The following is a 13629-nucleotide window of genomic DNA, read 5'->3' as shown; positions in this document are numbered from 1 at the left end:
TATATGTTTTAAAGCCCTTTTTGGAGTGTATTAGTGGGAAAAAACAAGGGGTTATTAGCCATTGTGTGGTGAAGTGAGAAAATTACTGACTTTTTTTTGGTGTTTTAATTTCCTTTTTGTTTATTTATTTGATCTAACAGTATGTCAGACAGAGACGTGCCAGGCCCTGCAGAGGGGAGTGGCAGAGGCCTAAATGTTTCTGGCACAGTCAGAGGTCACAGCAGAGTAAGGGGGCGTTGCAGCACGAGTCGCAGCAAGAGGCCTGAGCTCCCAGTGTCATCTAGCGGTCGTGTCTTGACCAGCAACCCTGCGGTTCTTGAATGGTTACCTCGGTCATCCACTTCATTCCAAGTGACACCAGACACCCCCAGCTTAGATTCGGTTGGTTCGTCAGACACAACTCTTAGTTAGCATGGCCCAGGAGCAGGCCTTTTGCCCTCACCTGTCCTCAACCTGCCTCTGTCCTTTTCTGTTCCCTCAGCCAGAGAAGTATTATATATAAGTATTGTAGGCTTAGCTTCAGTGGCGTAGCTAGAAATGACTAGGGCCCATAGCAAATTTTTGAATGGGGCTCCATCCCACAGTCATTTTTTAGCGACCCCTTCCTTTCATGCCGCCTCCATTCCTGTGGCTAGTAAAGATCGCTCTCTCAGACCAGGGCCAGCAGCTGTTCCATCCATTTATACACTGTCTATATTGTCACTGTATACAATTTCATTGTGTAATACTGTTGAGGGGGCCCTGACCAAATCCTTTAGTCCGCCTCCTCCTGGATGGCCCCTTATGGGTCAGGGCACCAAAGCTGCAGCTTCCCCTATAGCTACGCCCCTGTTCAGCTCCACTATACAGCGAGGACGAGCTACTAGAAGACAGTCAGCAGCTACTGGCAGCCGCTTCCTCCGGTAGGTGAGCAAGTAGTGATGAGGAGAGTGGGTGGGAGCTGGTGTTGCGAGCGTTCAGGGTCCTGACCCAGAAACCGTTGATGAGGACATTAGTAACATGACAGTACTCAATAATGATGATGTAGCTCAGGCAGGGGAGTAGCTAAAGGCTTATGGGCCCTGGTGCAAGAGTTCAGCTTGGGCCCCCCTTCCCTCAAACCTTCGTGCTGCATGAGGCACAAATTTAAACTGCACCCCCCCTCCTCCATACCAAATTCTTAACCTAACCCCTTCTGTCCAGCTAGAGGTGTAACTTGCATGCACTTTCTATAATACCACTGTCTTCTTATGTGGCACAAGGGTCTTTGGGCCCCTCAGGCTCCTGGGCCCGGTAGCGACTGCTACCTTTGCACCCCCTATAGCTACGCCCCTGAGCTCAGGGATGCTGAACCTGCGGCCCTCCAGCTGTTGTAAAACTACAACTCTCACCATGACCTGCTGAAGGCTGATAGCTATAGGCTGTCCGGGAATGATGGGAGTTATAGTTTTGCAACAGCTGGAGGGCCGCAGGTTAAGCATGCCTGATGTAGATGATCTCACTTGGGAGCTGGGTGAATTAGGGGCTTCATCATCATCAGGAGAAGAGGGTGGCAGCTTGCCCGTGAGGCAGCGGCGGAGCCAGCAAGTCACTAGCGTGGCCGGGAGTCAGCAGGGTGGCAGCAGTAGGAGGTCAGGAGCCAAACATGCCCGGGGTAGACCAGCTGCTTTACAGGAGCCTACCTGCCCAGAAAGTAGTGGTGCAGGGGTTCACGGAAGCAGCGGCGGTTGCAGTCAGTCAGTGCGGAGTGTTGGGGGAAAAATCACCTACTTGGAGGTGTGGCTGTTTTTTGTTAAGCCACCGGAGGAGGTCAACATGGCCATTGTAGAATCTGTTGGCAGAGTTTGAAGTGTGGCCAGGGTGCCAATGTTGGCACCACGGCCCTGCATCAACATATGCAGCGTTACCATAAAATGGCCTGGGAGAACTGTGGCTCCGATGTGGTGGTCCAGCCTGCAACTGCTGCATCACCCAGTGGCAGGTACCTGATTTCAGGCAGTCAAGGCTCCACCACCTCAGCCAAAGAGAGCTGTCTGTCCTTCCAATCATTTGGTCCTGATGCTCCTGCTCCTCCTCCTACTCCTTGTCAGTCATTCTGTCAGCAATCGATCACCGAAGCGATTGCCAAGAGACAACAGTATGCCTGCACTTATCCAACGGCACAGCAGCTGAATGTGCTCCTGCCCAAGTTGCTGGTGCTGCAGTCCCTCCCTTTCCAAGTGGTGGACTCTGCACCTTTCAGAGAACTGATGGCTTGTGCCGAGCCGAGGTGAAGAGTCCCAAGCCGTCATTTCTTTGGCAAAAAGGCAGTACCAGCCCTGCACACATATGTAGAACAGAAGGTGGGCCAGTCCTTGAGCCTGCCGGTGTCAGCCATAGTGCATGGCAGCACCAACGTGTGGAGCTGTAACTACGGTCAGGGACAATACATGTCCTTTACGGCCCACTGGGTAAATGTGGTTCCTGCACAGTCACACCAGTAACTTGGCCAGGTGACGCTGCTTTTGCCTCCACATTCTCACGCTGTTGGTACTGTGACAATGTCCACCTCTGCCTCCTCAACCTCCACAGTGTCCTCAGTCTCCACTGCAGGGACAATTCACAATGTCCCTCCAGCATACCACATGTGCAGGGTATGACGGTGTCACTCTGTTCTTCACCTTGCTTGCTTGGGCAAATGGAGTCACACAGGGGAGGAACTGCTTCTTGTCCTTTATCAAGAAATCGAATCCTGGCTTTCTCCGGCGACAACTCAAAATCTGAACCATGGTGACCGACAACGGGAAGAACATGGTGTCGGCAATGTGTCAAGGAGGGCTGAGCCATGCGCCCTGCATGGCACACGTGTTCAATCTGGTTGTCAAGTGGTTCCTGAAGTCTTTCACCCATCTGCAATACATCCTAAAAATGGCCTGGAAACTTTGCATGCTCTTCAGCCACTCGTACACCGCAAAACACACCATCCTTGAGCTGCAGCAGCAGAACGGCGTCCCCCAACATAGGCTGATATGCGAAGTTTCCACCCATTAGAATTCCACCCTCCATATGTTGGACCGACTATATGAACAGAGAAAAGCCATAAACGATTTCTTGATGATCCAAGCGGACAGGAGTACTCTCCTGTGTAACTTCGTTGTCAGCCAGTGGCAGCTTATGTGTGCCGTTTGCTCAGGCACTTTGAGGAGGCCACGTTATTTGTCGGTCGCCAGGACTACGAGATGAACAACGTCATTCCACTGCTTCATGTCCTGGAACAGATGCTGGTAAATCTGGCTGGTCAGGGGACTGGAGACATGGCGCCTAGATCTCATGGCCACATGAGCCCTGTGGGGGCTGAACTGGTGGAGGAGGAGGACATTGGGCAGGTGACAGTAGAGGAGGAGCAGGAGCAGCCTGAGGAGCTACAGGGCGATGAGGAAGATGAGGCAGAGGACCCAGACACACCATGGCAGTATACAGTGGAGATGGAGGCAGGGAGTCCCTCATGGTATCCTCATGCTGCTGCTGCTGCTGCCACCTCCACACTGTCATTGTGCCATTCTGTGGCCTCCTCCTGATGCTGCTGCTGTCCCCACCTCTCATTGTCATTGTGCTACTCCGTGGCCTCCTGACGCTGCTGACACCTCCACACTGTCATTGTGCCCCCCCCTGTGGCCTCCTCCTGATGCTGCTGCCCCCACCTCTACACTCTGTCATTGTGCTACTCTGTGGCCTCCTGACGCTGCCACCACCTCCACACTGTCATTGTGCCACCCTGTGGCCTCATGATGCTGCTTCCACCTACACACTGTCATTGTGCCACTCTGTGGCCTTCTCCCAATGCTGCTGCTGCCACCGCCTCCACACTGTCATTGTGCCACTCTGTGACCTCCTGATGCTTCTCCTGCCACCTCCACATTGTCATTGTGCCACATTGTGCCACTCTGTGGCCTCCTCCTGATGCTGCTGCCACCTCCAGTCTCTGTCATTGGGCCATTCTGTGGTCTCCTCATACTGCTTCCACCTCACCATTATGTCATAGAGCCACTCTGTGGACTTCTCATGCTGTCCCCACTCTCCCCACTTTATGACTAGGCAACTATTTTGCCTTTCGGCCTGTCTGACATCATCATTTATTTGACCCTTCTTCTGATTTGTCAGAAGGAAGGAAAAATGAGATGCACACTGGATCCTGTCTGTGTAACAGCTGTGAGGCCTGCATGACATGTTCCCTATTTTGCATCAGAATTGGCTTATGATTAGCCAGAAGCAGGAGTGGGTACAAAACACAGAATACATGCAAATATTCCATTCAAGTGTCATCTCTGTTTTGAATCCACTCCTGTTTTTTTTTTGGGCATTAGCAATACTGATAGATTACTGACCAAATGCTGACCGAGTGAAGACGGATGCTCCACAGACAGGATCCATTTTTTGGGGGTTATTGCTCTGATGGATCAGAGGAAGGGCAAAATTATCAGTGATGTCAACACAAACTTACTGCTGACACCCTCTCCACTCTGTCGTGAGGGGGGGGGGCCTTACTTATATAAGCGTTTAAAAGAACAGGTTCTGTAGACATCTAAGTGGAATCAGCTACCGACGGTGTAAAAGGAGTGTGCTTCTTATTGATGCTAACATTGACCTGCAAGGCTGAGTTCACGCTCTGCAGCCAGGAAATAGCCCTTTTTAATGTTATTCGCCGCAAATAAATTTGGATCTAACAAATTTTTTCGAAACATTCGGTGAACCAGACGAATCAAATTTTTTGAGAAATTCGCTCATCTCTAGTTATAATTTAAAAAAAACATTTTAAATATTTTCTAATGTCATTTTCCAGGGAACTGTTGGACCCAGAGGAATCACTGGAATGCCAGGCTCAAAGGGAGAATCGGTATGTATTTGTCATGGTATTCATTTTGGATGTACATGGTTCAACGTATTTGGACACCTGTTCTAGGCTTGGCCATCTCTGCCACACTTTTTAGCAGATTTTTTAAAATAGTGTCCGTAGACAAACATTCACAGTACAATATATCACACTGACAAAATCAGTGACTTTCAAGGTGGTGCTATCATAGAAAGCCATACTACTGACCAATAGGTTCATTAAATGTCTTCCTAGCTATAGCTGAGTCTATGCATGCTTACAAAACTGGACTCCTGAGCAGTGAAGCATGCAGCACTTCACTTTTACATGGATACAGCACTTTCTGTACAATTCAAAAAGCCTTTGTAAGAAAATTTGGACAATAAATCTTCTTTAAGAAACTCGTGAGGTTATCCTCAAGCAGCCTCATAAGCAGCTCATCGTGCACAATACCAAGAATTAAGGGAGTCCAATTAAAGTCTTGAGCACTGAAAGCATATGACCATGGCTTCAAACTATCATTATTCTACCATCACTCTTCACAGTTGACAACTGCTTTTGTCCAAGATACATGTTAGATGGTGAAGAGTGGTTTATTACTCAAGAGAGTAATAAATTATTTGAGTCCAAATTTTCATGCTTTGTGGCCATCAACTGGCAAATGTGGTAACTGTATTAACTGTTAAGAAACATAAGTAGGGTCACCATAGTAGCATTGATTTTAATATTGATCGGAGGCAGGATGTAATAATAGTTTAACATTGGTTTGAGTGGGGTACCTGCAATGGAGGCAGATGACGCTACTGTTACTGGGCCTGGAAGAAGGAGACAAAACTGAACTTCTTTTATCTCTACCCGATGATAAAACACAGCATTTTCATGCAGTCACCACTAGGGGGAACTCAGTACCAACAAATGATTACAGCTTCTTATTTAGTCAGTATTAACTGCACAAATTCCTATGCACTGAGCTCCCCCTAGTGGTGGCTGCAGGCAGCCATCTTTATAATAGATGAGAAGCAGGAGATTTATCAATGTGTTTATGCCAGTTATCTGGAGTGAATACATTGAGAAATATGGCGGTCAGAATGAGTGCCATATTTATGAAGCACCTGTTCAACTTTACTGACATAGAAATGGATAAAGTGGGGGAAGCCAAGGGTGACTTTTATTTATTAAAAATTTTTAAATTAAAGTTTAGTCCACTTAACAAAAATAAAAAAGTTAAGATAATCAGAAATCTGGGGCATTGCTCATTGCTTTCTGCATTGTCTAGGAGTGATTGACGTGTGTGTACTAGAAAACTAGGTGGGGCAGGGGGGGAAAATATTACATTTTGCTATGGGGCCCTATGAGATCTGTGTACGCCCATGACTGCTTTCTTATTCATTTGGATATAACATGAACTGTATGTGTATGGAGATTGGAGCCCAACTGGGGAGGGACTGATATAGGTAGCTGGAGTTTCTATATAAAAGCATAGAATACGGTGATGTTATATAAATTCTAGGAAATCTACTGTGTAATAAGAACATGTTTTTCCACTAGGGATTGCCAGGCGTTGATGGCCGTGATGGAATCCCTGGAATGCCAGGATCAAAGGTAATGATGGACAATGAACACTCATGTTGGTATGACTGGCTGTCACTATAGTATAAGTGATAATGAATGAATCCTTTATGTGTCCGTGTGCTTGTTAGCGTTAATGGTTGTAAGACCCGCTAAAAGAAGGTAATCTGTGCACAGTTTGACCTATTACATGTTTGTTTCTTCCACATTACAATAACATCAACAATTATGTAAATATTGTTTGATCATTTCCATTGACACAGAAGGAACTCATTGGAGTGGTGCTTATCCTCTCAGCACCTCAATGCAGTCAGTGATATTAATGCTGTCATATATCAAACACACAGCATTAATGTCACGAAACACATGACTTATTTAATATCCCATTTTGTAATGCTTATGCCAAATGAAATGAGCGTTATAAAGTGCGGAACGTTTGATGCAGATTTCTAAAACTGACAAGGTTAATGACAGCTTAGAAGTGTCACTAGTCTATGAATAGAACTTGATTGATCCTTCCCATTATTATACCATTAGAACCTATTCTGGCATTACTTGCTGATGATAATGACTTAAAAGAGGTATAAAACACTTTGATACAATGATCTTACAGGCCAATAACCAATGTGATACCTAACACTATTAACACGATTTAATATGCGTGTTTTGCTTTGATTCATGTTAATGAGATCTTAATTTTTCAAATATGGCGTACACATTTTTAGATGCATTGTGGCAAATGCAAAATACACTATCCTGCATACTAAGGTGCAAGAGCGAATATTGGGGACAAAACACAGTAGCATGTAAAAAAGTATAAACTCAAAGAACAGGCCAGTCAATCCCAATATACCATAATTAATATGCTTTGCTTTTTTCTAACTATGGTTGATGGTGTCTATGACACTTACTGGTATATTGAGCGCTAACTTGTGTATAAAAGTATCTACATCAAGTAGATGTAAAAGCACAGGCAATGGTTCACCAATGGTAATGCAACTTAATATGAACCCTGTGCCTCAATGGCAATCTGGTTACCAAAACTGATGAAGATCCATGTTTTCTGCTAATTACCCTGTGTGTAATTGTTAGTCTAAATCAGTCCTGTCCAGCTACTCCACAACCAATTCCTCATATCCAAAATCCTTCACCAGCAACCTGTCAGTATTGTATTGCAAGAAGATTATGTTTGAAGATACCTAATATTCTTCACTAGATAACATTTATAAAAAAGGAAATGTTTTGGGCCTTAATTAGGAATACCTAGTGCCTTGGAATGCTTGTATGTTATCTTTGTATCTGTTCAGTGTTGTGTCATTTTCTAGTTACCCATTTGAACCTCATCAATTTAAGTTATCTTACATTTATACCGCATGCATTTATTTTTAGGGTGACTCTGCAGAACCTGGAGCCCCAGGAGAAGCAGGTCTTCAAGGATTGCCAGTAAGTTTGTACCCGATATTGTGGTAAATAAACCTTAATATTTTTCAGTGCCATCTATTGCTTCAAATAGAGCCATTTAATAGCTGTTTAGGACAAATCAATAAAAAATGTTCGTCATGTATTAACAACCTATATGTAACATTGTCTAGGCGTGATTGTCTAGGATATGTATTTCTCTACGATATGTCTAGGATATGTATATGTAATTTTTTTTAAATAAATGGGTGGATAGTTTTCTGGATATAACTTTTTGAATTCGACTTCCTGCCCTGGCTCATTATTTCTCGCTTAAAGAAGCACTCCCACAAAGATCTTTATTCTCTGGCCCATTAGAAATGTAATTTGCACTGAAGGTAATCTTCTTACCAGTGACTGTATTCGTGAGTTATAACCTCCCTTCTGATCCTTAGCTGTGTCATGTGACCAACACTCTGATCTCCACCTGACACAGGACAGGAGAAGTCAGCTACTTCTCTATTCAGTCCTATGATACTGACATTGAGGCTCCCTGTCCACACATAAGATACTGTGTCATTTGGAAAGTCTGATTGCTGGTCACATGACACAGCTGAGAAGTAGAAGGGAGGGGAGAACTCTCAAATACAGTCTCTAGTAAGAAGATTACCTTCACTACAGTTTACATCATGGACCTTTCTAACAGGTCAGGAAATAAAAAACATTGAGGGAGTGCCTCTTCAACTTTCTCAATCAGACCATTCACTGTGACTAAAGGGAATCACCCTGTAGTGATGCAATAAGAGTATGACACATTATACTAATCAATACAAAGCTCTTCTATGAGCATCTTTACCTAGGCCTATTAATTGAATTGAGCTGTCATACCATTCCCAATTCTACACACATTGCTATCTTAAAGGGGTTATCCAATTATTCAAACCCCCCCACATGTGCTAATCCTGGGGTGCTAGGGAGGCTCGTCCCCATCCCCGCCTGCCATTGGCTGCCCCCCCCCCACACCAGATGTTTTCATCCGTGTGCAGGGAGAAGCAGCAGTGGCAGTGCGGGGAGCGGAGTAAGTATATTACCAGTGAGAGGCCCGGCACATGTGGGGGATTTTGAGAAATTGGATTACTCTTCAGATAACAATTTCTCCTCAAAGCAGCACTAAAATGACAATGAACTACCTATTCATATAGAAGATCTTATCAGCCGGCTACAGTTCTCAGCTACCTTTTGTGCTCAGCAACTCGCTTTTCTGACCAGTCATTTGTCCATTTCAGTGTGCCTCCTCGGGTATAGGGCCCCCTTTCTCGTGATCAGTAGTGGTAGCAGCGGTAGGACTCCCACCAATCTGATAATTATCCCCTATTCTGTTGATAGGGGATAACTTTCTATAACCAGTATACCCATTTAAGCTGATTGCTTGTATCACAGCAGTATTCACTACTATGGCATCTAAACTATGGACCGGAATGTTCTCATCTGAGTGGCCTTACACCACTGTTTACTATCTACAGGTAAAATTACATTGAGGCTACCACTACATGTGGTAGCACGACAGATTTCAAAGATCTGTGGCAAATATTCAACAAAATACATATAAATAACATTTTCTATGGATTTCACCACAGTTTTCACCCTCATATTGCATTATTTTTATCTTCTGCTGCAGCATGCTGAAAATCTGCACAGAAATAGGCTACATATGCATTTACCCTAACTGTTGCTTTAAAATAAGGAAATATGAAACTTGTATTCTTCTATACCATCATTGTATTTGCGTTTATTAATCAAATATGTAATAGGCTCCACGATAACTTTAAGAGTCTTGTACACTGTGATTTGAACAACCTGTCAGTTAAAAAGCAGTTCCCCGCATGGAGATCATTATAATTGTCTACAACAAAACCTTAATATGTTGACAGCTACTTATAGCATAGCTGAAATAATTTTTACAGCAAATAATTATCACTTGCTTCTGTTTACATATCACTTCCAACTGTAGTCACCTCCTATGAGGTAATTATCTGTCTCCCTGTGACGCGGGTCCAGTTGGCAGATATACGTAGTATAGGTTGAAGGAGTTGACATGCACAAACAAGTTTTCAATTCTGTCTTCTTTATTTTTAGAACTATGGTTCATAATGAGTAAACTCATGGCTGATTTAATGTGATATACAGTACAGACCAAAAGTTTGGACACACCTTCTCATTCAAAGAGTTTTCTTTATTTTCTTGACTATGAAAATTGTAGATTCACACTGAAGGCATCAAAACTATGAATTAACACATGTGGAATTATATACATAATAAAAAAGTGTGAAACAACTGAAAATATGTCATATTCTAGGTTCTTCAAAGTAGCCACCTTTTGCTTTGATTACTACTTTGCACACTCTTGGCATTCTCTTGATGAGCTTCAAGAGGTAGTCACCTGAAATGGTCTTCCAACAGTCTTGAAGGAGTTCCCAGAGATGCTTAGCACTTGTTGGCCCTTTTGCCTTCACTCTGCGGTCCAGCTCACCCCAAACCATCTCGATTGGGTTCAGGTCCGGTGACTGTGGCGGCCAGGTCATCTGGCGCAGCACCCCATCACTCTCCTTCATGGTCAAATAGCCCTTACACAGCCTGGAGGTGTGTTTGGGGTCATTGTCTTGTTGAAAAATAAATTATGGTCCAACTAAACGCAAACCGGATGGAATAGCATGCCGCTGCAAGATGCTGTGGTAGCCATGCTGGTTCAGTATGCCTTCAATTTTGAATAAATCCCCAACAGGGTCACCAGCAAAGCACCCCCACACCATCACACCTCCTCCTCCATGCTTCACGGTGGGAACCAGGCATGTAGAGTCCATCCGTTCACCTTTTCTTCGTCGCACAAAGACACGGTGGTTGGAACCAAAGATCTCAAATTTGGACTCATCAGACCAAAGCACAGATTTCCACTGGTCTAATGTCCATTCATTGTGTTTGTTAGCCCAAACAAGTCTCTTCTGCTTGTTGCCTGTCCTTAGCAGTGGTTTCCTAGCAGATATTCTACCATGAAGACCTGATTCACACAGTCTCCTCTTAACAGTTGTTCTAGAGATGTGTCTGCTGCTAGAATTCTGTGTGGCATTGACCTGGTCTCTAATCTGAGCTTCTGTTAACCTGCGATTTCTGAGGCTGGTGACTCGGATGAACTTATCCTCCTGCAGCAGAGGTGACTCTTGGTCTTCTTTTCCTGGGGCGGTCCGCATGTGAGCCAGTTTCTTTGTAGCGATTGATAGTTTTTGTGACTGCACTTGGGGACACTTTCAAAGTTTTCCCAATTTTTCGGACTGACTGACCTTCATTTCTTAAAGTAATGATGTCCACTCGTTTTTCTTTACTTAGCTGCTTTTTTCTTGCCATAATACAAATTCTAACAGTCTATTCAGTAGGACTATCAGCTGTGTATCCACCTGACTTCTCCACAACACAACTGATGGTCCCAACCCCATTTATAAGGCAAGAAATCCCACTTATTAAACCTAACAGGGCACACCTGTGAAGTGAAAACCATTTCAGGTGACTACCTCTTGAAGCTCATCAAGAGAATGCCAAGAGTGTGCAAAGTAGTAATCAAAGCAAAAGGTGGCTACTTTGAAGAACCTAGAATATGACATATTTTCAGTTGTTTCACACTTTTTTGTTATGTATATAATTCCACATGTGTTAATTCATAGTTTTGATGCCTTCTGTGTGAATCTCCAATTTTCATAGTCATGAAAATAAAGAAAACTCTTTGAATGAGAAGGTCTGTCCAAACTTTTGGTCTGTACTCTATATCAATCACAGGCCTCTATGCCCCAACAGGATCTTGTGATTGTTCAACCAATAAGCGGCATAACCTCCATGGGGCAAACCACACGACTGCTATGGGTATGGTGGGGGGTGTAATAATGGGGGCCCAACACTTCATTTTCTCTTCCCGACCATCACTAGGGAAAGCTCAGTGCCAAGAGATTATTTCCAGGTCCATTGCGGTTAAGGGGCATCTGTCAGCAGATTTGTACATATGGAACTGGCTGACCTCATGTGCACTTGGCAGCTGAAGGCATCTGTGTTGGTCATATGTGTCCGCATTGCTAAGAAAAATTTAGTTTTAATGTATGCAAATGTGCCATTTCTCTGGTGTAAATTCTTTCTTCAGAAAGAATGCCATTTTTATGAACTGTTAATTATTTATTACATTTTTTAAAAAAATCAATGTATTCCACTTAATAAAAAAAATTGAAATTTTGTCATAAATCTGAAGCCTTGTGCTTTACATTCCAAATTGCCTAGGAGTGTTTGACACACCCACTGGGAAACTGGGTGGGGTAGGGGGCCCATACTAAGGTTTGTCATGGGGCCCTATGTGATCTTTGTATGCCCTTGAACCAACCTATCCCTATTGAGGAATATTTGAGCCTTTGGCTGGTTCATTCCCTTTTTTGTTGCCTTTTTGTATCTGGATGAGCTGAACAAGGAACCGTAGACTCTATGGTATCCATCTAAAGTCAATAAATATGAGCATGCATAGTAAAAAGCAATTACAATACTAAAACACATGAATAAAGAATCGGGTGAAAAGCATTTCATTTAGTTCAAACAGATGCATTGTATTTGAACTACACAGTACATGTTGTCCCCAGAATGTTATACTTTAATTGGACTACCTCCTCCTTGATCAAGAGAGGAGAAATGTTCATTTATAATACTTCACTAATGATGTGCAGCCCATTTCATGCACAAAGCACAAAATTAATTTTTTCCACTGGGTCGATTTCCACTGAGATTTTCGGAATAGTTAGTGATGACTATAGATGATGTAAAGGGGTGTGCAAAATTCATTTTAATTCATTTTAAATTTACTATAGAGTTTTATGGCTACCCCCTGCTGTGCGTTACTTTTGCACTATTAATGTGTCATATATCCTTGCACTCAGATATCATAATGCCCACATGTGACATCATTATGTTTGTTTCCTATGTCGTGATGTCACAGTGTTGACCTTTATGTGTGATAGTGCTATGTACATTACTGTGCACTATCCCTGTACTGTGACATTACTGTGGAATTCCTGTGCGGTAGCACCATTGAATAGATGTTCCCCCTGTACTGTGATGTCCCTTTGTGCATTTCTCATGTACATGCGTGTGTCTATTATCCTTATACTATCACACCACTGTTCACATTATTCCTATGCTTAACTTCACTGATAGCATTGCAAGTTTTGCTGCCCCATGGTTACTTGTTTCATTCTTGGCGGAACTTATGAAAGAGTTTTAGATGGTCAAAGTAGCTTTCTTAGGCTTTTTTTCACACTAGCATCATGGCTTCTGTTTGACCTGCAGTTCACGTACCTTATACTATTTGCAGTTAAAGCAATGTGAACCAAAATTTGCTCACTTCTGCCAACATACATATTCAAGCCCCATTAAAACAACTGAGTTAAAGTCATAGACTACATTTTTCAATCCTACTCTTGTTGCATATCATGATTGTCGGACAATAAAAGTCATAGTTAGTCATCTATCATGCGTTCATTTATCTTTGCTGTCTGCTATCTTTACTTGTAGAACATTGTTAGATTCTGTTTTTGGATTGTAATTAAAGCCACTTATCATGTCTCACTTCAACTGCTGCAAAATGTTCCTATTTGGCACCCTAATAAACCATATGTTCCCACTCTAGTCAATTCAAAACATTGCTTCTATGCTCATCCATCTAAAGCACCACAAAATGCCTGTCAACCCACCACATAAATGCATTCAGCATGTGCCGGTTATCTTCTAGGTTAGAATTCATATCACACTTATTA

The 13629-nt window shown here is 43.3% G+C and overlaps 1 protein-coding gene across 1 annotated transcript in view; it reads left to right on the top strand.

Annotated features, from left to right (window-relative positions):
• LOC122935352 (collagen alpha-1(IX) chain-like) overlaps window positions 1-13629 on the top strand; it is a 115672-nt gene that overhangs the window by 44521 nt on the left and 57522 nt on the right. The window contains exons 19-21 of the mRNA XM_044291117.1: window positions 4799-4852; window positions 6377-6430; window positions 7787-7840. Coding sequence (XP_044147052.1) covers window positions 4799-4852; window positions 6377-6430; window positions 7787-7840 — 162 coding nt within the window. The remainder of the gene's footprint in view (window positions 1-4798; window positions 4853-6376; window positions 6431-7786; window positions 7841-13629) is intronic.

This window comes from Bufo gargarizans, chromosome 4 (genome assembly GCF_014858855.1).
Source record: "Bufo gargarizans isolate SCDJY-AF-19 chromosome 4, ASM1485885v1, whole genome shotgun sequence".
Taxonomy (NCBI): domain Eukaryota; kingdom Metazoa; phylum Chordata; class Amphibia; order Anura; family Bufonidae; genus Bufo; species Bufo gargarizans.
This window is presented reverse-complemented; position numbering and strand designations above follow the sequence as displayed.